Source organism: Eptatretus burgeri, chromosome 11 (assembly GCF_056783735.1).
Source record: "Eptatretus burgeri isolate ZD-2024b chromosome 11, Ebu_testis_v1, whole genome shotgun sequence".
NCBI classification, from domain to species: Eukaryota; Metazoa; Chordata; class Myxini; order Myxiniformes; family Myxinidae; genus Eptatretus; species Eptatretus burgeri.
This window is the reverse complement of record NC_140971.1, coordinates 12,632,162-12,655,888: the sequence shown is the minus strand read 5'-3', so window position 1 is coordinate 12,655,888 and position 23,727 is coordinate 12,632,162. Positions and strand designations below refer to the sequence as shown.

Here is a 23,727-nt window from a genome sequence, read left to right as displayed (position 1 = left end):
GGGCACCTGGTGTAGAGAAGCTGGAGCAGAACATGCATGGAGCTGCCTCGTCTCCACCAGGGCAGGAGCGGGAGCCGGACAGTCGGCCAGAGAGTTGGGGTGAGCCAGCGGTGAAGAGTGTGTCAGTGTCAGCAGGCCTGAGCCAGAGAGTTCCAGCTGGAACAAGAAAGCATCAAAGACAGACTGAGACCACTTCCTGTTGGGGCTGGGGTTTTATACGGAACCCCTAACTTGCGGGAAGTCTCCACCTTCGAGGGTAACCAATGATGGGCCATAAAGGTCTCCACCCTCCAGGGGTTATACTAAGCAAATGCCAGGTGTTCCACCAATCATGGTTTTAGGTCCTCAGGAATCCCTGCTCTAACCATAAGGCCTCGCGAGAACTCTCCACTCACAGGGAATTCCAGACTCGCAGTCTCAGCAATCAACCAATGCCTGCCTCCCACGTGCTAACGAACAGTTGCAGAGTAGGAGTTTATCTCCCTCTGTTGTTGGGGCAAATGTTCCACGTCGGTGGTGTTGCCCACATCCTACCTGGCCAACCTGGTTTTCCAAAGGAGAGCAAATGGATAGGACCCTTTTACCTTGCTTTATCTAAATCTGCCAACACCGTCTCCTCACACACATTATTTAAAGTCTCCTTACCCCAACAAACTCTGATACAAGGACAAAGTTTTAAAGCGGTGTGCAGATATACATGGTGTCCGAGGCGTTAATCTACTACCTCTCCCCATTAACACTTGAATGTGTGTGTGCTCCTGCTGACTCGGTCTCCTTCATGGGCACTCCGGCGAAGGCTTTTGCTTCAACGCTCCAATGAAGGATTCACTTCTCGCTTTCCATGGCAATAGAGCACCTCTCAAAACTCCGTCAAATTTGCCAAATGTTATACACCCTAATGTGATGATATGAACATATCGTCTCCAAATTTAAGTGTGTGTGTGTGTGTGTGTGTGTCATGGGATTGATCTGTGCCTTGCTGCTTCACCAAGTTTGGGGGTTCCATTTTTAGCTCATCTGGACTTTAGTCAGGTGAGCTTATGCGATTGAGCAGTGTCCGTAGATGAGTCAGTGAGTTCGTCAGTATGTAAACACTTCAGTCATTATCGTTTGAACCAAACACACGATTTTAATGAAACTGTGCCACAAGCTTCATATCTGATGCTGAACGAAGGTTTGTTGACCGCATCAAAATGTGGGCGCATTCAGGGGATCTACGGGGGAGGGGAGGGCTTAAACCTCCCAAAATAGGTATTTGCTCTCTTCTCCGAACTACACACACAATTTCAATGAAACCTAACCACGATCTTCATCACCCGCGATGTACCAAAGTTTGTTCACAGCATTAAAGAATTCAGGGTCTGTGGGGGGTTTGAGTGACTGTTGCTCTTGATCCAGGTAAGCTTCAGGAAAGGTGGTCCTATTTTTATTTAATGGAACCAAGCTTGGGCACAAGTAAACAATTTTGCTGTATGTTGATCTGAAGAGCTCAAATAAGAGCGAAACCAGTTGACTGCTCTGCAATAATTTACTTGTAACAATTTAATCTCTGTCTTTAACATACCAGAGTAGCCCCACGGAAGCAATCAGAGTTACCTTTGCCAAAGGAGAGGGTATTGCGTTTGGGTTTGTTTGTTTTTTTGTCAGCACAGAACTTTCGTGTTTTTCTCCGCAGCTGCTTGTTGGATTGAGACAAAATTTCCAGCATTGGTGCACCGACCCATGTAGAATGTCTTTATCATAATTATGACCTCATAGGTCTCGTGGTGTGGCAGCCATGTTGGAAAAACTCTCTGAAACCGCACCAAGGAAAAAATTTAAACTTGGCACATAGCAAGTACTCACAGGGGGAATGAGTGTGATTTTTTTTTTATTATGACATCATCGGTCCCTTCGTTATGACATCATAATTGCAGATGCAGAACGCTACATCTGATCAGTATGAAAAATTTTGAGGTACACCTAGGGATTAAGGGGTCGACAGAAATTTTTTTTGATGTCATCAGTCATGTGATTTCACAGCCATATTGTTGTGGTTTTTTTAAATAAAAAAAAGACCTTCAAAAATCTGCTTCTCTGATGTTGCTAAGCAGATTGAGGCAAAACTTTACAAGTCTGATTGCCTCTCAATGATGAATAAAAAGTTCACACATGATGTCAAAGGTCACATAGTTTGGCAGCCATATTGGATTTACCCTAAAACCTATAAAAAAATCTTCTTCTCCACAATGGCTGGATAAATCGAGAAAAACTTCACACAAATGTTCCCCAAGCCATGGGTGCACAAGTTTGTTGATGAATAATTGATAGGTCACATGCGTTGGCAGCGATATTGGATTGAAGAAAATATTAAATAATGTTTTCTCTGGAACCGCTTAACCAGTTGACGCGAAACTTCACATTTGGGCAATTCCACGAGAAACGGTCCGCAGAGGTCAAATTTTAAATTTGACTGAAAAGGTTCATGTTATGTACCAAATGAAAGCTGAAAACATGTATTTTCAGATAATATCAAGATCACTGTTCGGTTGCTCTGTTGGCTTCCATCACTCGTTGCAATTAATGAAGTCATTCTACCGAAAAGCGCAGTAAAATTGGCCCTCAATAATACAAAGAACTATTAATTAATTAGTCTCTCAATTCATTGGTACGAAGTCAACAAATGCTATCCATCAAAAGTTACCTGTATGAAGATTATTTCCAAACCAATTGAAAATAACATGAGTTGTCCTTCTATATTTAATTAACACTCAAATTATGAGTCAGATGTCACTCCGTGACATCGTTTTTGGCCCTGTCTCTCAATTATGAATAATTGCTTCAATTTTTTTTAAATAATTTCCAGATGTGCATCCTCACCAATATTGATTTGATTTGTCCTTATCACACACCCAAGCTGTCCACCAAATTTTGTCTGAATCCGTCCACAACTTTTTGAGATATCATGCTATATATCATTTTCACCCGATCTCTCAATTATGAAGAATCATTAAAAATTGGTATTCGGTTCCAGATCTTCATCAAAATCTAATCAATTCGTCATCGTCACACACTCAACCTGACCACCAAGTTTCATTCGAATCAGCACAGACCACTGTTTCTTGGGGAGGTCGAAACCTGTGCGATCTTCTGTCGGATCACTCTCCAGTTCTTAGTTGGCAATGTTGTTGTCTGTCCAGAGATTGTGCCACTTGTTCTTCATGTTAACCTTGCTTCACATCAGATTACATTGTTGCATGAGTGATTACAGATTAGTCTTCACTCACCTCAACTTTAACAGCCTTTTCATATTTATCTCCAGCAGTTAACACACTTAGATATTGATTAGAATTCTGGTATTCTTGACAGTAACATGAGTTGATGATGATATCACTTGAAGAATGTGGAAATGTTTGTTTTCTACAATGTGCAAGTGTTGTGTAGCATGCAAGATACAAACGTTAAAAGGCAATATTATTGCAACCATGTGGTGAGGACACTGGACTGGCATCCCAGAGGTTGGGAGTTGACTTGTGGCCAAAGGCAACAGTATTAAGGAAAGTGGAATTTAAACTTCTAGAGTCTGAAATAGTCTCAGGAGAATCACTGTATTGTTGATAGATTGATTAAAACTCCCAGCTGGCTTACCAATGTACAGCAGGGCAATCAGCTTGTCCTACCTGGCCTCATGTACCTGTGGCACCGGTCTTCATTAGAGCTTGACTCTTAAATGTCTCAAGGCAACTTCGGATGGTGACTAAATTGTTGCCCATAAAAGGTAGCAGCATCCATAATCCGCCTAACCAAATTAATTGCAACAAAATAAGCGAGCGAGTGCATCGCGTGCATCATGAACCTGAATTTTGTACATCACAAGGCATGAAATCATTAAACACCTGAAGTGGATCTTTAGTGTCATCCAAGGCCCAAAGTTTACCCGTTTATGGAACTTGGAATTGAACCATGGCATCAGTGCAAAAGCTTGCTCATAGCCAGCCTACCACCTCCTCTGCTGGATAGTGCGCTCCACAACGCAACCAATAAATGTCGCAGCATCCCATGTACCAGGATTCTCTTCAAATTTTGTGTTGGCGATGCACATTCTTACAAACAGGATTGGTTGTTTTTGTCGAGTGTTCATTTCACTTTGATGCAGCGTTCACACTGATGCCTAACTAGATTCCCCACATTCTCACACTCTCTCCTTTGGATTACCAATGGAAGAACCTAGCACTTCAGAAAACCATTTTCTTTTGAATCTCAGGTGGAAAGACTTTCCAGCTGGATATGACTGAATGAGTGTACCCTTGCAAGTGTAGGCTCTGAGATAGATCGGAGGTGTTCAATCGTGTCACACATCGAGTGCATTGTATAAAGCCGTATCACTGTTTCATCAGCAGCTCCCAAATCATTCGTGTTTTGAGATTTTCTTCCCTCGAAAAGAACATTCGCTGCACGAGAAATCACTCGCTGATTTTATCTGCTGCCATAATATTTCCAGGCAATGTCAAAGTTAGTCCATGCACATGGCTACCACATGTGCTTGTCGAGTTGAATTCCAAACTTAATCATGTCCCAGCACAGGAAAGAGAAGTTTCTCATGTAGTCAGGAGACTTTGTTCTTTGAGTGTTTCAACTTGCATTTGACTTCGGATTCTGGAAATTGACTCGCACACTTCTTAGGAGTGACCGATGGCACAGGAATCCATGCTAACATTTTTACCAAGGCTAACCCCAATCGACTTTGAGCTATTTATGGGAGCCATGAATATGGCAGATTTTAGCACTTTCCTTCCTTCCAAGAGTCTGATAATCAGCCAGCTGAAAATAGGGCTTGCTACATTTTCCAATGCCAGAAATGCTTGTGTGCCTCCAACTTATTGTCCCAGGTTGTGGCCCATTTTTACCTCTGCCACAGAAGGGGGGTCGAGGTTATGCTTTCACCACTGTGGGTCTGTTTGTCTCATTGTGTGTCTGTCTCTCTGTAAGCAGGATATCTCAAAAAGCTATCGAAAGATTCGGACGAAACTTGGTGCACAGGTTGGGTGTGTGACAAGGACGAATTGATTTGATTTTGGTGAAGATCCGTATCTGGATATGAGAATTTTTTGAAATGTTTTTAAATGACGAGCTGAGTACCTGCCCTATGGGCGATCCTGTTCCAAGCATGCAACACGTTCTTCTGATGCATACCCTTATTTGGGTGGTGTATCGGAAACTGACTGCTCTGTATATGCAAAAATAAATAATAATGGTGATGTGCACGAAGTGCAAACATACCGACTGCGTATAATTCAAAACATCTCACGACACTGAAAAACGTGGGGACAGGAATACTGCACTGTAAATGGTGGAGACTTGTAATACCCTACCCCACCTGGAGGTGGTGCTACACGATATACATTTACATCAATAATTTGCATCCCCCCTCCCCCAAGACCACCGGCAAAGATAAAAACACCCCGATACATTAAATGGGGTTATGCTGATCCTATGTAGCAAGTCTGGATGTAATTTGCCCAGAACTGTTGGAGTAGTAGCATAACGCACAAGCAAACAAACACCGGTCCATTGATAATTATCATAAGGATTCTTCACTATTGAGAGATGGGGGCCAAAAACGACATTGAGCACGATATTTCAAAGCGTTGTGGACGGGTTTTGACAAAACTTGGTGGATGAGCTGGGTAAGTGATGAGGACAAGCTGATTAGATTTTGGTTAAGGTCCAGATGAAGATCTGGCCTATCAAAAAGTGGGATACAAAATGTAAACCGTTTGGCCTGGCAGGAGGTATATGCTCTACCGAGTGCCATTCTAGTAATATGATGTTACCATATTATGTTTTTTGGGGGGGTTTCATAAAATGGGACTTTGCTGTTGACACTGCAATTTCGCACTTTATCCATGCTGTCAAGTACATTACCGGCATCTTTTTTTTGGATACATAGTCGAGGCTCGTGGAATAGCTTGTACACTGAACAGAACAGCCTGGTGTTGGCTTTGTGGTTAGGGTGGCGGCTTGGGATCCTCGGGGCCTGAGTTCAAGCCCCGTTGGCTGCTGAATTAAAATACACCAGGAGGTTGACTCAGCCTGTCATCCTTCTGAGGTCGGCAAAATGAGCACCAGTGTACTGGTAAGGGGGACCCTGCATCAGCGGAATAACCGTGTCCCAACCAATGATGCAACCGGCAGCCACAGACTGCACTCGATATAGAAAGACTGAACGGAACAGAATGTAACAGCCAAAAACAGGATGCAAAAAACGCATGCATGGATAAGGAAACTCCAAGGAGGAAAAAGTGGAAAATTAGGAAGGATTTGGGTGGGGTTAATGAGGTTAGAAAAGATCGTGACTTAGAACTGGGGCCGATCTGAGATGGCGATGAACATGTCTTGAAGATAGAGAGGGAAGATTGAGATTGAAGGGGATATGGAACTTTATTCCACGGGTGGAAAAAGGAGAGGAACAAATGAGTGGATGCGAGCAGTGATCCTGGATTTAGGTAGTTTTACCAAAAGACGGCTGATGGTGGACTGTGTGATCCCTGCAAAAACCTGGGGGCAGGGGGTACAAAGCATGGAAAGAGCAGAGGGTGCAAGACCAGAAACGAGGTGGTAGAAGACGGAGAGACCACCGAGCTGACAGCGATGGCGAAATGATAAGCCCATGGACTCAGCTTCAGCATCGAGATTCCATTTATCTTGACGGACTTGGTTTCCACAGCAGCAAAGCTGAGCAATACATGAAGCTGGGGAGCCAGCCCAGAGGGGAGAGCAGTACTCCATCAAGCTGCGGATGAAGGCCTTGTAGGTGGACAGGAGTTCAGGTGTGCCAAGGAGGGACTTTGTATGATGGAGGATGCCCAGTCGGCGGCTGGTTTTGGAGTCGAAAGTTGAAATGTGGTTTGTCTCAGAAAGATCATGCCTCACAGTGAAACCCAGGAGTTTGATTGACTGAATCTGCAAATAATCAATGTTTAGCTTCCTGAATTAAAAGCAGATTCTCTTCCAATAGCCATCCTTTTGTGAATAGCTTATCATCAATGGTTCAACCATTTGAGAGAAAGACTACAACTCATAATTTATGTGCACATTGGAAAGGTTAAACCCTGACCTCCAGTATCAATCCTCCACTGAACCTAATGTAAAAAGCGAACAAGCACTGGAGGATTTTGTTCCTGTAATGTTTCAGCTTCCAAAGGTATGCCTGCCGACTCAAATCGAAAGTGCTCGTTATGTTGCGGAAAATAGCTGTTGTGAGTCATTTGGAACATTTCCCATGCGATTTTTAGAACATTGTGTATTTTTGAAACTTTACTCCTCACACGTGTTACAGTGAAGGTGTGATGGTCATAATCTGCTGCAATCATTGCAGAATAGCTGTGGTGCTTGTTCTTCTTTTGTCACTACAGTATAACTCCAGTTGCTGTTGGGCAGTCATGATTACGCTGTCAGCGAGTGTTTGTTGATGTCAGCTTTTGTAAATCCAAGTGATAGTTACAGTTGTCATTCACCGTCTTATGCAGATCACCCTTTCATGTTTTGGTTTTTTTCCTCTTTCAAATAATGATATCAGTTCCCTTTACAATTTCAACACATGAGGAGGCTGTTCGGCCTGTGAAGCCCACACAATGGTTGATTGTTGATGTTCTATCCTTTATAAAATGTTGAACATCAAGCAAGGAAGCAGTACGTACCATTTTTCATCTTTAGTATGATTCAGCTCGGGTTGGATTTGAACCTCCGACCTCCCAGACTCAGAAAGGACAATCGAATCATCGCAACACGGAGTCATTTTCTGTCGTTACTTGTTTTACAACTTTCTTCAACCATTTCTACTTTTATTTGTCATTGTTTCTTTCTATCTTTGCCAGAAAGGGTTTTGGTCATTTTAGCATGACGTCAGCTTAGGTCAGGAATGGGAGCATGCGCCGGAGCAATGCGTCGCTGCATCCACTTTCCGCCCATACTGCAGGGGCCTCCATCTGGACATCCTCAAGGCAGATGCCGGGCTCATCCCTATCAGCTTGATATGCTGATCAACTTGCTGCAAGCATGAGGCTCGTCGTTTGCCCATTGGCCTCCACTAACCAGGCTCCTCCACTCCTCCACCCTCGCTGAGAGAATCTGGTGAGCAAGATCAGCGTCAGTAAAACGATCCACATGTCCATACAGCCATAGCTGATGCTCAGGGACGATTCAGGTAAAAATTTCATTTGAGTCTCTCTTAGCAACCGCTCGTTGGACACACAGTCTGACCAGCGATAGCCAAGGATTCTCCGGAGAGACCTTGTACCGAAGTAGTTAAGTGTCCATCTCAGATCCCAGGTGAAGGACCTAGTCTCATATCCTTAGAGCAAGATTGGAAGCACCAAGGACCTGAAGACTCAGACTTTAGTCGTCCTGCACAGGTACCGACAGCACCACACCCCATACCCCATACCTCATACCCCATGATCCAGTGAATCCATGACTCTACAGGCCCAACCCAGACGTCTATTGACCTCTGGCTTACAGCCAGCGGAGATATGAATATCATTGTCAACGTAAGTGAATCTCTCCATGGCCTCAACATCCGAGCCTGGTGTTGGCTTAGCAGTTAGGGTGGTGGCTTGGGATCCTAGGGTCCTGAGTTCAAGCCCTGTTGGCCACGGAATTAACACCAGGGGGTTGACTCATCCTGTCATCCGTCTGAGGTTGGTGAAATGAGCACCAGTATACTGGGGCACTGCATCAGCGGCATAACTGCGCCCCTTACCAATGATGCAACCAGCAGCCAAAAAGGCAGTACATGGGAACCTCAACATCCTCACCACAAACGAGTACAGGCAATATAGCAGCATCCAAGATGTCATTGAAAGTCTTGATCTTAGTTTTGAGCAAGGAAACTCGTAATCCCAGTGGCTTCGACTACTCATTCAGCAACTCGAGGGCCCCCAAAAGGATATCCAGAGTCTCCGCAAAGATGACTGCATTATCTGCAAAATAAACGTCAGAGATCTTGACATTCCCAAAAGATGCACCGCAGCTTCATCTCTCCGACATCCTCCCAAGAATCCAGTCAATACAAGTGCTGAGAAGTGTGGGGGCAAGTACACACCCCTGACGAACTCCAGTAACAACTGGAAATAAGTCAGAGATGGTACCACCACATCTCACAGCACTCTCAGTACCACAGTAGAGTTCAGACATCAGATTGATCAGTTTTCCTGACACCCCACGAAGACCAAGAATCTTCCAGAGGGCATCCTGATTCACTGAATCGAATGCTTTGCAGAGATCAACATAGGCTGCAAGCAGCCCCTGCAGAAACTCTTGCCTGCGTTCAGTGAGGACCCGAAGAGCAAGGATATGACCTCTTTGGTATAAATCCTGACTGCTGTGGGTGCTGGTGCTCAAGCAGATGAGTCTCTCGGAGGTTATGTGGTGAACCCAACCAAGAATTATCTGAGCACAGATCTTGCCTGGCACTGAGAGCAGCGTCACCCCTCCGTAGTTGTTGCAGTCCTGGCAATCACCATTCCCTTTCCAAAGAGGAACAACAAGGCCCCTCTTCCAGTCAGTTGGGATGATGCCTATATTCCAAACAGAGCACAGAGCTACATGCAATTACACGAGTACAGCATTTCCACCAGCCTTGAGAAGTTTGGCATGGATGCCACATATCCCAGGAGCTTTACCCTTTTTCAACCAGTTCACTACAGCCCTTGTATCCACAAACGAAGCTAGATAATAGTTGATTGGAGGGTCAGCAATCGGGATAGTAACACCTCTGACATCCAACTCAAGAGCTGCTGAGTCAGCCTGGTACTGGCTCAAAGTAACCGGCCCAGCGGACCTTCACTTCGGACTTCTCTGTCAAGAGCCTACCACCCTCTGCTCGAACTTCAGTACACCGAGGGATGGGCTTTGAGGAATGCCATTCACAAATTCCCCTGTATGCAGGACGAGAATCACTTGACCATAGGTGATGCTCTGCCCCTCACAGATTCCTCGCACATAGGCCTCCTTGTCCACCCTCAGTGCACGTATAGTTTTATGACTCAACTCCCTGAAGAGCTCAGCACTGCCATTAAGCCTGGCCCTGTGACTCTGGGCAGTGGTATCCAGTGTCTCTTGAGAGACAAAATTCTTCTTCACCTTTGGATTAGTTGCAAGACATCCGCTAGCAAAATAAAGGATGGTAGCCTTGGGAGCACTCCACAACTCTTCAGGATTCCCCAAAGCACCCAGACCCACAATATCCCCACTCAGCCTGAAAGCAAACTCTTCAGCTACCCTCTCATCCATGAGTTTACCAACATCCAACCATGGCTGGGATGTTACCATTCTCCTGGGTTGAAGCTGCAACTTCAGAGTTACGACAAGCCTGTGGTCAGTATTGAGGAACTGCGCACTCTCACGGTTTGGATCATCCTCCAACGACCATCGACTAGCACATGGTCAATTTCCTTTGCCACACCACAAGCATTGGAATACCAAGTCCAGCGATGAGTCTGTGGGCGCTGAAACCATGAACCAGCCACCCAAAGTCCATAACTTCTTGCAAAGTCAAGGAACTTAGTGCTATTCTGGTTCATCGTTCCTGACCCATGGGGACCAACACACACCTCATAACCATCCCTATCATTTCCAGTCGATGCATTGAAATCCCCCAAGATTAGAAGAGTATCTTGCCTGGGGCACTGATCAACCACAGACTTGAGCGCGGCATAGAATGTGTCCTTTACGGTGAGTTCACTCGCCTCAGTCTGAGCATTTACAGAGACCAGGGAAATGACACCCAACAGTGACGAATCCTTAGTCTCATTGACTGGTCTTACCTCAGTTATCATTGAAGTCAGCTTATTGGACACAGCTACAGCAACTCCTTGGGCATGTTAACCAATAGAGCGACCAGACCAATAGTAGGTGTAACCATCCGCCATGATCTCACCACGATCCGGTCTCCGAACCTCAGAGAGTGCTGCAATACCGATGTTCAAACGCTGGAGCTCAGATGATAACAGAGACAGGTGATCATCTTCTCTTTGGGATAGGACAACCCTCCCAAAGGGACCTCCTCAGATTAACCCAATGAGACCGCCATCTGGTGGACGACACCTCAACACCACTCTGCCACCCACCACCGCAATCTGACCCAGGAAGTTTTCCCTGTGCGTTTCATCCTATCATCAAGGAATGGGGTCCCGAAGGCTTTGCCCCAGTCCTGTCATCTGGTGAGCTTCCCTGCGAAGGGCAGCAGCACAAGAGGTACTCGCACGGAGTGGGTTTTCAGTTTTCTTTGCGTTTGTGGGTTTTGCGGAATAAAGGGTTTTATGATGGCCTGAGTGCAAAACCTGCCACCAACCTCCTCATAAAAAGTAACCCAACTGCAGGAGGACGTCCACAGACACAGTTGGGAACTCGATATGGATGGCCGTTGGCTCACAAGGAGCTCCTTTGCCCTTTGAGCAGCATTTCATTCAAATTTTAGCAGCAATAGATTCAAAATCACCTTTAGATTTTGAAGGGCTTTTACAATGTTTCTCATTGACCATTTTGCATTACTAAAGCATGAGTCGCATTTGCTCTACGGCTCGGATATGGCGCCGTATCCCCCCTGAATTGACAGACGTGCGGCGGTCGCAGAGTTTCTGAGGTGGCCTCAGGGTGGCCCTACGCTGTTTGGCTATCTTTTACATGCCGTGGAATTAAAGCGCGGAGTTATAACTTTTTTTCATTTCTAGGTTGGCCGTAGCAATTCGACAAGCCGTAGCCATGATGTAGATGTGTTCCACGTCGACCGTACGTAGGGCGTACGGTGGGCTTGTGTTATTCGTGCGTTTTCCGGAGGCTCATATCAATGAAAAATGAATTTTGCCAACCCCCCAAAAATTACGGCGGCCGCACTATTTCCACGTTCGCCTGTTCAACCACCTGCGGTCGCCTTGTGGGCACCTTGAGGCTACCTTGCGTCTGCCTTGAAAATTATATGGCCGCCGCAGGGACGATCTAAGGTCACCGTGCAACATCAAATCAAAGACCGTACGGCACCCCCACGTCTTCGGTCTCCACAATTTTCTAAATACCCCGTGCGGCTTCCCAAAAAATAAAAACGTATGTCACTGCTACATTGTGTGACCGTGGAAATACTGCAGCCGCCCTATAATTGCTAGTGGCCGTAGATTTTTTAGACCCTACGGCCGCCGAGCCAAATGTGACTGAAGCATAAAGAAGCCATTATGGCATAAACAGTGCTGCCCAAAATTGGTACGTTGTGCCTCTATCTATCTCTCTCTTCTTGTTCTCCTCATTGTCCTCCGATATATTTAAGTGCAGTTTGCATGATTGTGTCTGAATGGGGTAAACGTTGTAACTGCAGCACATATAATCCTGATGGATACCTCATTTTAGAGGTCTTGGGTCCAGGGAGTGCATGGGGAGGTCGACAAATATCGACATTCATGCAATTTTGAGTTGTGTGCATTTTTGTTTGCCATATGAGTGGTGTATAGGCTCAGAGTTGCTGGCTCGCACACCTACTGGAAATCATAAATCATATAATCACAAACTATTCAGTCAATTCCGTCCAACATATAATTTCCTTTTCATCAATTTACTTCACAGAGAAACCTTAGCAGTCTTAACAGTTCGTGACTATTATGTGGATTTGGGGTTGGGAGGGTGAGGGGGTGAAGAGGTGAAGAAGAAAGTAGGAGTGGAAGACAGGGACTTTGAGTGGGGGAGGGGGTGGGGAGCAGAGGAGGGACAGAGTTGGGAAAGGAGGGTTGAGGCTTGGGGGAGTGGTCGCATAACTCTAGTTGCTGTCAGGGTTGTTGTTGCCCACTTGTGGAGGACTTCGGGTTGGGGGAGGGCTTGCAAAATTTGGGTTGATTGGGGGAGGAGAGTTGAGGACTTGAAGAAGAAATGGGGAGGAGAGAACAGAGAGTTGAGGTGGTGGGGGGGGGGGCAGAGAGGGGACAGAGAGCTGGGAGAGGGGGTTTGAGGACTTGGGGTGGTGAGGGTGTAATGGGGTTGAGGACTTGAATAAGAAAAGGCTTGAGGGCTTGATCTTGAAGTCACATTTTACATTATGCGGAATGTCCGTAGGTCCCTGCTTTTATGCTGTCAAGGGACATTCCAAGCAAACTCCCGAAATATTCCGCACTCCATTTGAAATGAACTCCCTTACAACAGCCTGGTGGAACCCGGTTATCTGCTCGTTACTAGTATATCCTTACTATAATTCACGGATTGGTGTTTGTGGGTTTGTTTGTTTTTCGGGTTACTCCTCCGACAGTTCTGGCCCAATTACATCCAGACTTGCTTCGTCGGATCAGCATGACCAGGTGGGGCAGGGTGTTACAAGTCTCCATTTACAGTGAAGTATTCCTGTCCCCACGTTTTCCAGTGCTGTGAGCTGTTTTGAATGATGTGCAGTCGGTATGCTTTTGCCTCATGTACGTAACCTGGGTTGTTTTTGTTTTTTTTTGCTTATACAGAGCTGTCAGTTGCCTATACACCACCCAAATAAAGATATGCGTCAGAAGAACGTGTGGCATGCTTGGAACAGGATCCGCCCATCGGGCAGGTACATCGTTTCTAGTTGGGTATAGTCCGTATAGAATCTCAATTTGAAGTGGAGTAAAATCTTTCCGAAGCTAAATAACTGACTAAATTGATAGAGCTGTAATTTTTGGGTCTAAAGCAGTGTGACCACTCCTTGGCTTTTTTCACAAGATCTTGGTTATTCGTTGTTCACCTTGGCATCTTGGTTTTCTATAGGGTTTTCTTGGTGTATAGGTTTTCTATTATCATCGCTTTTCCGAAACCTTGTGAATTCTTGGCTTTTTTCATTGGCTACCCTTTGCATTTATGAAAATGAGGAGTGGTCACACTGGTCTAAAGCAGTGGTTTGCCATGCGTATATGAGCTGGAACGCCTTCACAGCAATAACTACATTCTACTACATACATTGTTGACGCATTTGTATTTAGTATGTACTTAATAGACGTACTCACATTGTATTACCTATTTGATTGATGCACTCACGGTGTCACTCATGCAGGTAAGTTACCATTTAAGGATACAATGCGGATCAGAGGACCACTGGAGCATTGTAAACCACAAGTGTGCAACTGTCATCGCAGTGTCTCACAGCCATGGTGATTCATCATGCGTGTGCCGTCCCTCGGATGTACGTTAAACTTGGCGTGCCATCTGCCAACATTAGTTGGTGGACATTAAAGATCCCACTGTCGGAGTTCTTGGTGAAGAGCAGGTGAGTTATCACTGGCACCTTGAGCAAATTCCAAATTCCTGTTCTCACCTACAGGGGGGCACTGCATCAACGGTGCAGTTGTACCCCGAGCAAATGATGCCGCTTGAAGTCATTTGTTGCATCCGAAAGAAAAGGAAGAGTTGTGTACAGGAGTGCTAAACTCATGAGGGTAATAATAATTGTGTTGCAACAGGTGCTTGAGAGATCTATTCATCTCACCAATATTTGGAAATCTTGTTTGAAATGACAGCATTACTCCAGGTTCCTCCTGATTACTCCATCTTTGTCTGTTTGGATTCCTCCTGATACTCCAGTGCTGTATTTGGTCAGTTATTTGATTATGAGTACAATATATATTTTTTTATAAATACTAACAAAGCATTGAGTTGGCTGGTGAGAGATGATGCTCTGAGAATGTACATTATTCACATAAAGAAGTATAAAAGCCCCCTCGGACCCAGACACACAATTCTGTTAGGTCACTGTTGACCAACGGGCAGTTTACATGGCTTTAGCTGGAGAGGCCACACCACCACTCTTGTGTGACTGACTGTTAAGGTCATGAGCAGGACAGCATGTTTGCATCTTAGGTGTCTATTCCTTTGCGGATGCACAAAGCCTGTTGGTTCCACATCACTGAGAGGTTGGAGGCATCTGATTTTTAGAGCCTCTCCTCTAGTCTTGCTCGCACTCACTGCTCTCTCATCACTCTGATTATCCCAAGCTCCTCCAGGACTCGCATGTTTTTCCAGGAATCCCCCCCCCCCTCCGTGTTGAACTCTCAAAATCCAGGCTAATTGCGCACCGCCACTCTTTTCTCTCATTTGGAACCGCTTTCTTCAGGGCTTCGGCTCTTGAATCCCACTCTTCCCTCGTGGGCTTCAATGAAGTGGTGCACTCCCACGTCACATTGTTCTCCATTCCAACCCGCAATGTTTTCTATCCCATTAACCTTATCTAACCGAATCCTCTTCCTTGCAGATTATCCAATTTCCTTCCCTACCTTTTCCCTGTTCGTTCATTCAATTGTTTGTTGTCCCCCCGTGGCCTCACTGCTCCCATTGTCCATACGTTGCCTTTTTGCTCTCTGTAACCCCATTCCTCCATGAGCCTAGATTTTGGATGCAAAATAAGATGTATACACATACACATGACATGGCCAAAAGTATGCGGACACCACCTTCTAATTCATGGATTCGGCTATTTCAGCCACACCCATTGCTGACAGGTGTGTAAAATGAAGCACACAGCCATGCAATCTCCAGAAACAAACACTGTCAGTAGAATGAGCCGTGATTAATAACTCGGTGACTTTCAATGTGGCACCATCAAAGGATGCCACCTTTCCAACAATTCAGTTCATCAATTTATGACACAAAGCTTGGAGGTAAAGTGGATAGCAGAGGGGGTGGTGATCAGATACAGGAAAGTATTGATACTTGTATAGATTGGGCAAAAGACTGGGAGATGTAATTTAACCTGAGCAAGTGCAAGGTGTTGGGGATGGGAAATAACAATGAAATGAGAGATTACAGGATGTAAGGGGTGATTTTGGAGCGTGTCACACAGGAGAAGGATCTGGGGGTGGTAATAGATGTGGGAGGTAAGTAGGCAGCACAGTGCCAGGCAGCTATAGGTAGAGCAAGTCGGGTTTCAGGTTGTATTCGAAGAGGGATCATGTATATTTCAAAAGAGGTGGTGTTAACATTGTACAGGAATTTAGTGAGGGCCACATCTAGAATATTGTGTACAGTTTTGGTCACCACAACTCAGGAAGGACATAGATACCACAGAGAGGGTTCAGCGCAGGGCTACTAGATTTATTCCGGGCCGAGCTCGACTCAGCTTTGAGGAGCGGCTGAAGGAGACCGGGCTTTATTCACAAGAAATGAGGTGGTTACGAGGAGATATGATGGAGATGTTTAAGATAATGAAAGGTAGAGATGAAATCAGCGCAGATGAATTATTCAACAGAGTAGACAGTGATAGGATCAGGGGCCATAGCCTGAGAGTAAGGAAGAGGAGAGTTAAGACGGTTGTAAGGTAGGGGACTTTTACTCAGAGAGTAGTTAATGCATGGAATGGTCTCCCTGGAAAGGTAGTGGCAGCAGAAACAGTAGATAAGTTTAAATTCGAATTAGATAGCTACCTGGAAGTTATGGGGATGTTGATTAGACTTTTAGGTAGTTTGAGTATTGATGTGTGATTGTGTACATATGTACAGAGTGCGGTTGGTGGGGGGGTTTTGTCAAGGGGGGTTGTGTGGTTGATGTGTGTTGTTAACCAAGCCCATGCCCCCTCCCCCGAGGGGAAGAAAAAATAGAAATACAAAAACTAAAAAAACAAAAGAAAACAAAAAAAATCAAAACAAACACATATACAACTATTTCATAAATTAAAAACTTTTATCTTCCTTGTATCTTGTGTTGATAAATTAGTATGGTGTTAGTGCAGGCATGATGGGCTGAATGGCCTCCACCTGTGTAAGATTTCCTTGTATAAATTTCCGCCCTGCTTGAGCTGCCGGAACAGAACTGAACCGCCGAGTGCTGAAGCACGTAGCACGGAAAAATCGTCTGTCATCGGTTGCAACAGTCACGGCCGAGTTCCAAACTGCCTCTGGAAGCAACGTTGGCACAAGCACTGTTCGTCGAGAGCTTCATGAAATGGGTTTCCATGACTGAGTAGGCACACACAAGCCTAAGATAACCATGCGCAATGCCAAGCATCAGCTTGGAGGGGTGTAAAGCTCACCACCATTGGACTCTGGAGCAGTGGAAATGCGTTCTCTGGAGTGATGAATATACGCTTCACCATCTGGCAGTCCGATGGAGGAATCTGGGTTTGGCGGATGCCAGGAGAACACGACCTGCCCTAATGCGTAGTGCCAGATGTTAAGTTTGGTGGAGGAGGATTAATGGTCTGGGACTGTTTTACATAGTCCGGGCTAGGCCCCTTAGTTTCAATGAAGGGAAATCTTAATGCGATACCATACAATGACATTCTAGACAATTCTTCGCTTACAACTTTGTGGCAACAGTTTGGGGAAGGCCCTTTCCTGTTTCAGCATGCCAATGCCCCCCATGCACAAAGTGGGGTCCATACAGAAATTATTCCTCAAGGTCAGTGTGGAAGTACTTGACTGGCTTGCCCAGAGCCCTGACCTCAACCCCATCAAACACCTTTGGGATAAATTGGAATGCCGACTCCAAGCCAGACCTAATAGCCCAACATCAGTGCCTGGCCTCACGAATGTTCTTGTGGCTGAATGGAAGCAAGTCCCCGCAGCAATGTTCCAACATCTCGTGGAAAGCCTTCCCAGAAGAGTGGAGGCTGTTATAGCAGCAAAGGGGGACACAACTCCATATTAATGCCCATGATTTTGGAATGAGATGTTGGACGAGCAGGTGTCCACATACTTTCGGCGATGTAGTGTATATACATACATACATACATACATTATACATACATACATACAAACATATAGTTATTGTTAGGTTTCAAAGGCACAAAGCAAGCTCCACGATGTGAGCTGAGCTTGTTTTGCGACGATGTGTATACCGAATGCTTATTACCACATTGTGTGCAGCTGCAATCCCTTTTGGACCAAGATTTATTGATACCAGCTGAGATCCATGGGGTTTTTCTCGGGTACTCCCGCCTGAAACTTCCTGGACCGCCCTCCAGTGGTGGACGATTGTGCGGTGCATCATTTTCCTCATCAGATAAGGTTTCCTTTTGGCTGTTGCAAGTGGTCACTGGCTCATTTATTTCACTCATTCATTCGTTATTTGCCTTCGCAACAGGTCGAGATATTAATATGCAGTAATGATGAAAACGACTTTCATAAGCTTGGCAGTTACATAAGACAGGTGGCATCAAATGGGAAAGTGGATTAACCATTGTCGCAGACATCCCGTTGTGGTCGCGTCTGGACCACTGGCTCATGATATAGGGAACCCAGGTTCAAATTCCATACACCATATGTTTATCCATTGTCTATTAATGCCCTTATAATTTATTTAAAAGAACACCGGTGTCTATTCATGTCGCCGTCTTGATGGTGTCAAAGTTATGACGAAGGAAATCTCAAAAATAACTTGAAATCGACTTTATGATGGTGTACAAGGCAGAACGGTGAACGATCCGCCACGTTTGGTGAAAATATTAATATTCTTGGTTTGATCCCAACATTATGAGTGATGTTTGATCCTAATAGGATGTGCCGGAATGATGACCTATAGCAGAGCGAGCGGTTGATGTTTTTCCTGAAGTTTGGCTCAAAATTCCAGAACCAGAGCTCATAGGGAGATCTATAATCATGACAAAGCAGGAAAGGTCTCTGATAGCTCAAGCTTGAATTTTTGTCCAACCACCAAAGGCAGGATAACTAATTTAAGTGTGAACCGCAGTTATAGTTCAGGATATTGTGTGGCACAGTTATGGGACATAGAATTAGCAGGCAGAAGATATCTGCAAGTTCACCTGCATCTCAGAAGACCTTCCAGTCAGAAAGCAATTGGCAGGATTGTAGAGATAGACTTTCACGTTGCGGGTAACGTGATGCATATGCAACAAGCTCCCCTTATTTTACATTTTGTATTGACCGCTTCTTCCGCTGCTGCTGCTACTACTACTACTACTACTACTACTACTACTACTACTACTACTACTACTACTACTACTGCTGCTGCTCCAATTAATCCCACCTTCTTCTTGGGTGGCTGCACCAGTTTATCCTCTCTGCAACCTTTGATCATGCCCATTGCAACCCCACTTTGCTCATGTCCCTCTTGACCATCCCCTTCTACCTCAATATTGGTCTATTCCTTCTACTGCCAACTGAATCTATATCTAACACCTGTCTGATTACTCCCCTCCACCCCACCTCCCTCCTGACCACATCCACGTCCTCTCTCCTGAGTGCACGCCCCAACGAGCGCAGATGTGCCCCTTGTGCCTTTTTGATAATATCCCTCATTTCTCTTCTTTTTCCCTCATATAGATCCCCATCAACCCTCTCAGCATCTGCATCTCTGTCCTCTGCATCAATCTCCTGAAAGTCACCGACTATCCTTGTACCTCTGCAAACTATTTTACCTGCTTTGCTTTGGTCTTTTCTTTCACCTCGACTTGTTTGTGGGTTCCTCACCCCCGAACCTTGATCACTCATTGAATAAGTCTGTCAAAGTAAATAATCACCCATAATGACATTTGATATAAAGTGACATCTCATGATGATGCACACCTGTTCTGCAATTTTGAAATAAATGGATTGCATTGGTTGGCAAATACCCATTAATCTCCTCATCAAAAAGTCTCATGCACATCCCATGACTATTTATTTATTTTTAAATAATGCTTCATCTCATTTCGGTTACAGCTCTCGTACAAAAAAAAAAACAAATTCAGGTTCCCAGGTGTTCTCACGTCATGTGTGAACAGTCATCATCGTCGATAAAGGGGCAATTATTATATTATGATTATCAGATCAAGTCAGATCATGTGACATCCTCCACACAAAGATCTGGGCAGGTCACCACTCCGACGCAGGAAGTCAGGGCAGGAATACTTGACTTTCAAAATGAGGCATGCACTGTACGTGTGTGTTTCCCATGAGTCGGTTCAGTTCGACGGGCACTTTTAACCTGTTGTTGCTCGCATGAAATCTGAAATTCAAATCGATTTTTAAACATAATTTTGAGCATTTAGATGAAAGAGTGGCAATTTCAAAATGGTTAAAGTTAACCTTAATTGTTCTGTTCTGGAATGCAAATCAGAACACAATAAATATCCGTGGATGATGGTTCGTATCATTACCTGTTACTACAATTAGGTAGTGGCAGCAGTGGTGACAAAACACACAAAAACACACACACACACACACACACACACACACACACACACACACACACACACACACACACACACACACACACACACACACACACACACACACACACGAACGGATGCTTCTCCTTTCACCAATAGATGCAAAAATCTCGTACAATTTTTATTGTTGCCCAAAGCCAAACAACATCAATACATATGATTATATATATATATATATATATATATATATATATATATATATATATATATATATATATATATATCTACATAACATGATTAATGGTAAATATAATTTCAAACTTACTCATTGCTTTGACAAGCCCTGGATAAGACCTTTCCATCGGTGTTACGAAGCATGAAGGTTTGGGTATAATCTGCCCGCTAACGAACCTTTGGCCTTTCACAGCACGCATCGTCGGTAGTTTTTGTTGTACGGACTGCAAGACATCAACTGTTTGGACGAGTTGATCAGAAAGTTCTCCAAATCTTTTGTTGTGCAGGGGCACACTCCTTTCTCACAAGTAAGTTTCCAAGTATTTTTGAGTTAAAAATTGTTTTCTTTCCGTTGTTTCTTGCTACAACCCTATCTGACAGGCATGAAACATGTCCAGGCCACCCCGATGAACTTCGTTAGTATGTGCACTGAACATACCAGGCAAATTGCGGATACAAACACTGGGGGCAAATTACGTCATTTTGAAAGTACTGTATTTGGAATTTGTTCACGGTTCCGGCGATAGCTCACCTACTCTTCGCTGAGGAAACCTTCTCTTTGCTGGGATATTTAGCATCCACCAACATGCTGGCAGATGATATGCCCTGTTTAATGTTCATCTTAGGGACGGCACACACATTTCCTTGCCTGTGAAACACCCTGATGACAGTTTATCGCTGGGTCGAGATTCAAACCCAGGTTCGACTGTTTAGAGATGAGTGCGTGGACCTCTGGAGTCTCGGCCATCCTGTGGGCTGTTGGGTCTTGGTTTTATTTCAAAGCGAATGGTGACTGCAAACTGCAAGCCTGGTATGATGAAATCTTCCTTTTCCTTTGAACTGATTGAGTAGGATTTGTTTAAAGCAGGTGAACAATAATTATTGATCACAGGTCTATGAGGTTGCATGTTTGTCACATAAATTGTAGATTCGAGCTCCTGGAAAAGGCAGCTTTGATGTAAATGTGTGATTCCACTTTCCAAGTAAAGGGTGTGCTCAGTGTTGAGATTGCAGACATCATATGGGACGGTGTGCAGTTTCCGATGGTTTTGTTTGTTTTGTCTCATTGTGTTGGGTTCAGTCGAGGAGTATAATGAAAGAAGACGAAGCCAACCATAGACTGCCACATGAGTGCAATGGCGACAAGGGGAGGGTGGACAGGGGTTACATCTTGGAGCAGGCCATGCTTGACATGGTGATGTCGGCATCTGGTTGTGGAAGTTTAAGAAATCTCGTTTTATCTCCTAAAAATAGTTGGCACCACATACATTTACAGACTCTTTCATAGGTCGACCTTCATGTGCTTCTGTATTGTCGACCGCGGTATTCCAAGCTCCGCAGATCGTTTACGGGTCCACTTTTTTGGTGATCTGGCAACAGATTCTCACATCAATTAGCACTGCTGACCTCCAGTTGATGGCCTTCCTGTGCTTGGCATATCTTTCATGTTGCCCGTTGTAAAGAGTTTATGCTCCCAATGCAGAAGTGTCTTTTTAAAGGGAGCTTCTTGGCAGAGTGGGTGCTTGAGGTCGACACACACCTCTTCCATTGTTTTCCTTGTTTGTGGACATTCGTGAACCCAGACACGAAAAGCAGCCCGTTGTTTCATGGTGTGATTGCTTGTTTCACCCAACCATGGTTACGTTCACTCAATCTGACAAAAAATGGAAAAAGGAAACGAATTAACACTGATCTGCACACAAAGGCAATGTGACAATTTTTACAAGGGGTGACAAGGTACATTATGGCCACCCGGTACAACACTCCATGATGTGATGATAAATACATCGCTAGATTTGGTTAACAATGTGCGGATACAAACACGAATATGAAGGGACAGTTATGGCCTCGTCCTGTACCGAATTCTCACATCAGGTGTAATATCCACTTTCAGTGCTATCTTTAGCTCCTTTTAAAATTTTTCTTTTCTGAGACGTGACCCGAGGCCAAAATACTAATGTAATGACAAGGGCAGGGGCACACAGGTGTAGAGGACATACCTCCACCACGTAATGCCTGGTCCATGAGAACATATCGGGTCCAATACATTTTTGAAACATCGTGCCATATATCGTTTTGGGCCTGTCTCAATGGTGAAGAATCACTTAAAAAGATTATCAGATTCAGATTCGGATCTTCACCAAAATTGAATCAATTCTTCCTTGTCACTCACCCAATGTGTCCACCAAGTTTCGTTTGAATACATCCACAACTTTTTGAGATATCGAGCTAGATATCATTTTTGGCCCGATCTCTCAATGGTGAAGTCACTTAAAAATTATGGTAGTCGGATCCGGATCCGGATCTTCACCAAAATTTAATCAGTTCGTCCTTATCACACACCAAACCTGCCCGCCAAATTTCATCCGGATCCATGCACAACTTTTTGAGATATCCTGCACACAAACATACAAACGAAGACAAACAAAAAGATGACGTCGTGCGGAGCACGAAACTCGCAAAATCCATAAAACAAATTTGACCTCAAAAATAATTGGTGGTTGAATTCAATGACCAAATATGCAACTCCTCTTCAAATTTCATGTCAATCGGATGAAAATTGAGGATTTTAGAAATCCCACCAAAGTTGTTGACCTTTGGCCTATGTTGACCTTTGGTCCTTTTGAGCTCAAAAACAATCGGCTTCTTGCTTATGCCAAATGCTACGGTGTGGTGAAGTGTTGTGAAGATCGGTTTAAAATTGTGACCTGCAGGCGATAGACAGACAGACAGACAAGCCGGTAGGTGGACATGGGTAGTCGACTACCCAATAGAACCTGACGCGATGGGCCCGTTCGATGAGGAATGACCTGAGGATTAAGCACAAGAAAATTCATGATTCTAGCTTCAAGGGTTAATGCTGCAGATTGTTTTTTCGTTAAAATACCCCCACATTTTGAGGTTTTTCGGCCGTTGCTAGGCAACGGAGGGGTCCATAGCAACGGTTCTTTCTCACACATAACTCGGACATACCATGAACCTACCATACCAGTTTCATGTATATCTGACTCATAGTCTCTGAGATATAACGAACTTCGTTTTTTTATTGTTTTCGACCAGGGTTCATTCAAAGTCTATCTTCTCCGACAGTTTCCATAGGATCCGGCTGGAAATTTTTGACAATATGGCTGAATGTACTGCCCACAGTCGTCGTGGCCCGATTTTTGATTTTCGAAAAAATAATTTTTTTTATGATTTTTTTCAAAAATTTCAAACTCCCGTTGCTTGGCAACAGTGGTGTCCATAGCAGCGGTTCTCATTTGCACACAACTAGGTCATGGTATGAACCTACCAACCAAGTTTCATCGAAATCGCCATTGTATTAACAGAGCACTGGACCGAACAGGGGGACAGACAGACAGACAGAGGGACAGACGGACAGACAAACATATTAACGGAAATACTGATAATAAGGG

At 44.5% G+C, this 23,727-nt stretch overlaps 1 protein-coding gene and 1 long non-coding RNA gene across 8 annotated transcripts in view; one reads left to right on the top strand and one right to left on the bottom strand.

Annotated features, from left to right (window-relative positions):
* RIPOR2 (RHO family interacting cell polarization regulator 2) overlaps positions 1 to 23,727 on the top strand; it is a 193,160-nt gene that overhangs the window by 2,296 nt on the left and 167,137 nt on the right. For 2 of the 3 annotated variants that reach the window (XM_085845225.1, XM_085845220.1), the window contains exon 2: positions 13,467 to 13,555. The exons of the other annotated variant lie outside the window; for it this stretch is intronic. In XM_085845225.1, the coding sequence (XP_085701351.1) occupies positions 13,467 to 13,555 (89 nt within the window). The remainder of the gene's footprint in view (positions 1 to 13,466; positions 13,556 to 23,727) is intronic. 3 annotated transcript variants of the gene reach the window in all.
* Positions 19,591 to 23,727, bottom strand: part of LOC147016517 (uncharacterized) — a 41,421-nt gene continuing 37,284 nt past the window's right edge. For 4 of the 5 annotated variants that reach the window (XR_015049074.1, XR_015049078.1, XR_015049077.1 and 1 more), the window contains one exon: positions 19,959 to 21,965. This is a non-coding gene — a long non-coding RNA (uncharacterized LOC147016517). Of the gene's footprint in view, positions 19,915 to 19,958; positions 21,966 to 23,727 lie in introns of those variants that run through there. The other variant, XR_015049076.1, reaches the window with a different exon arrangement.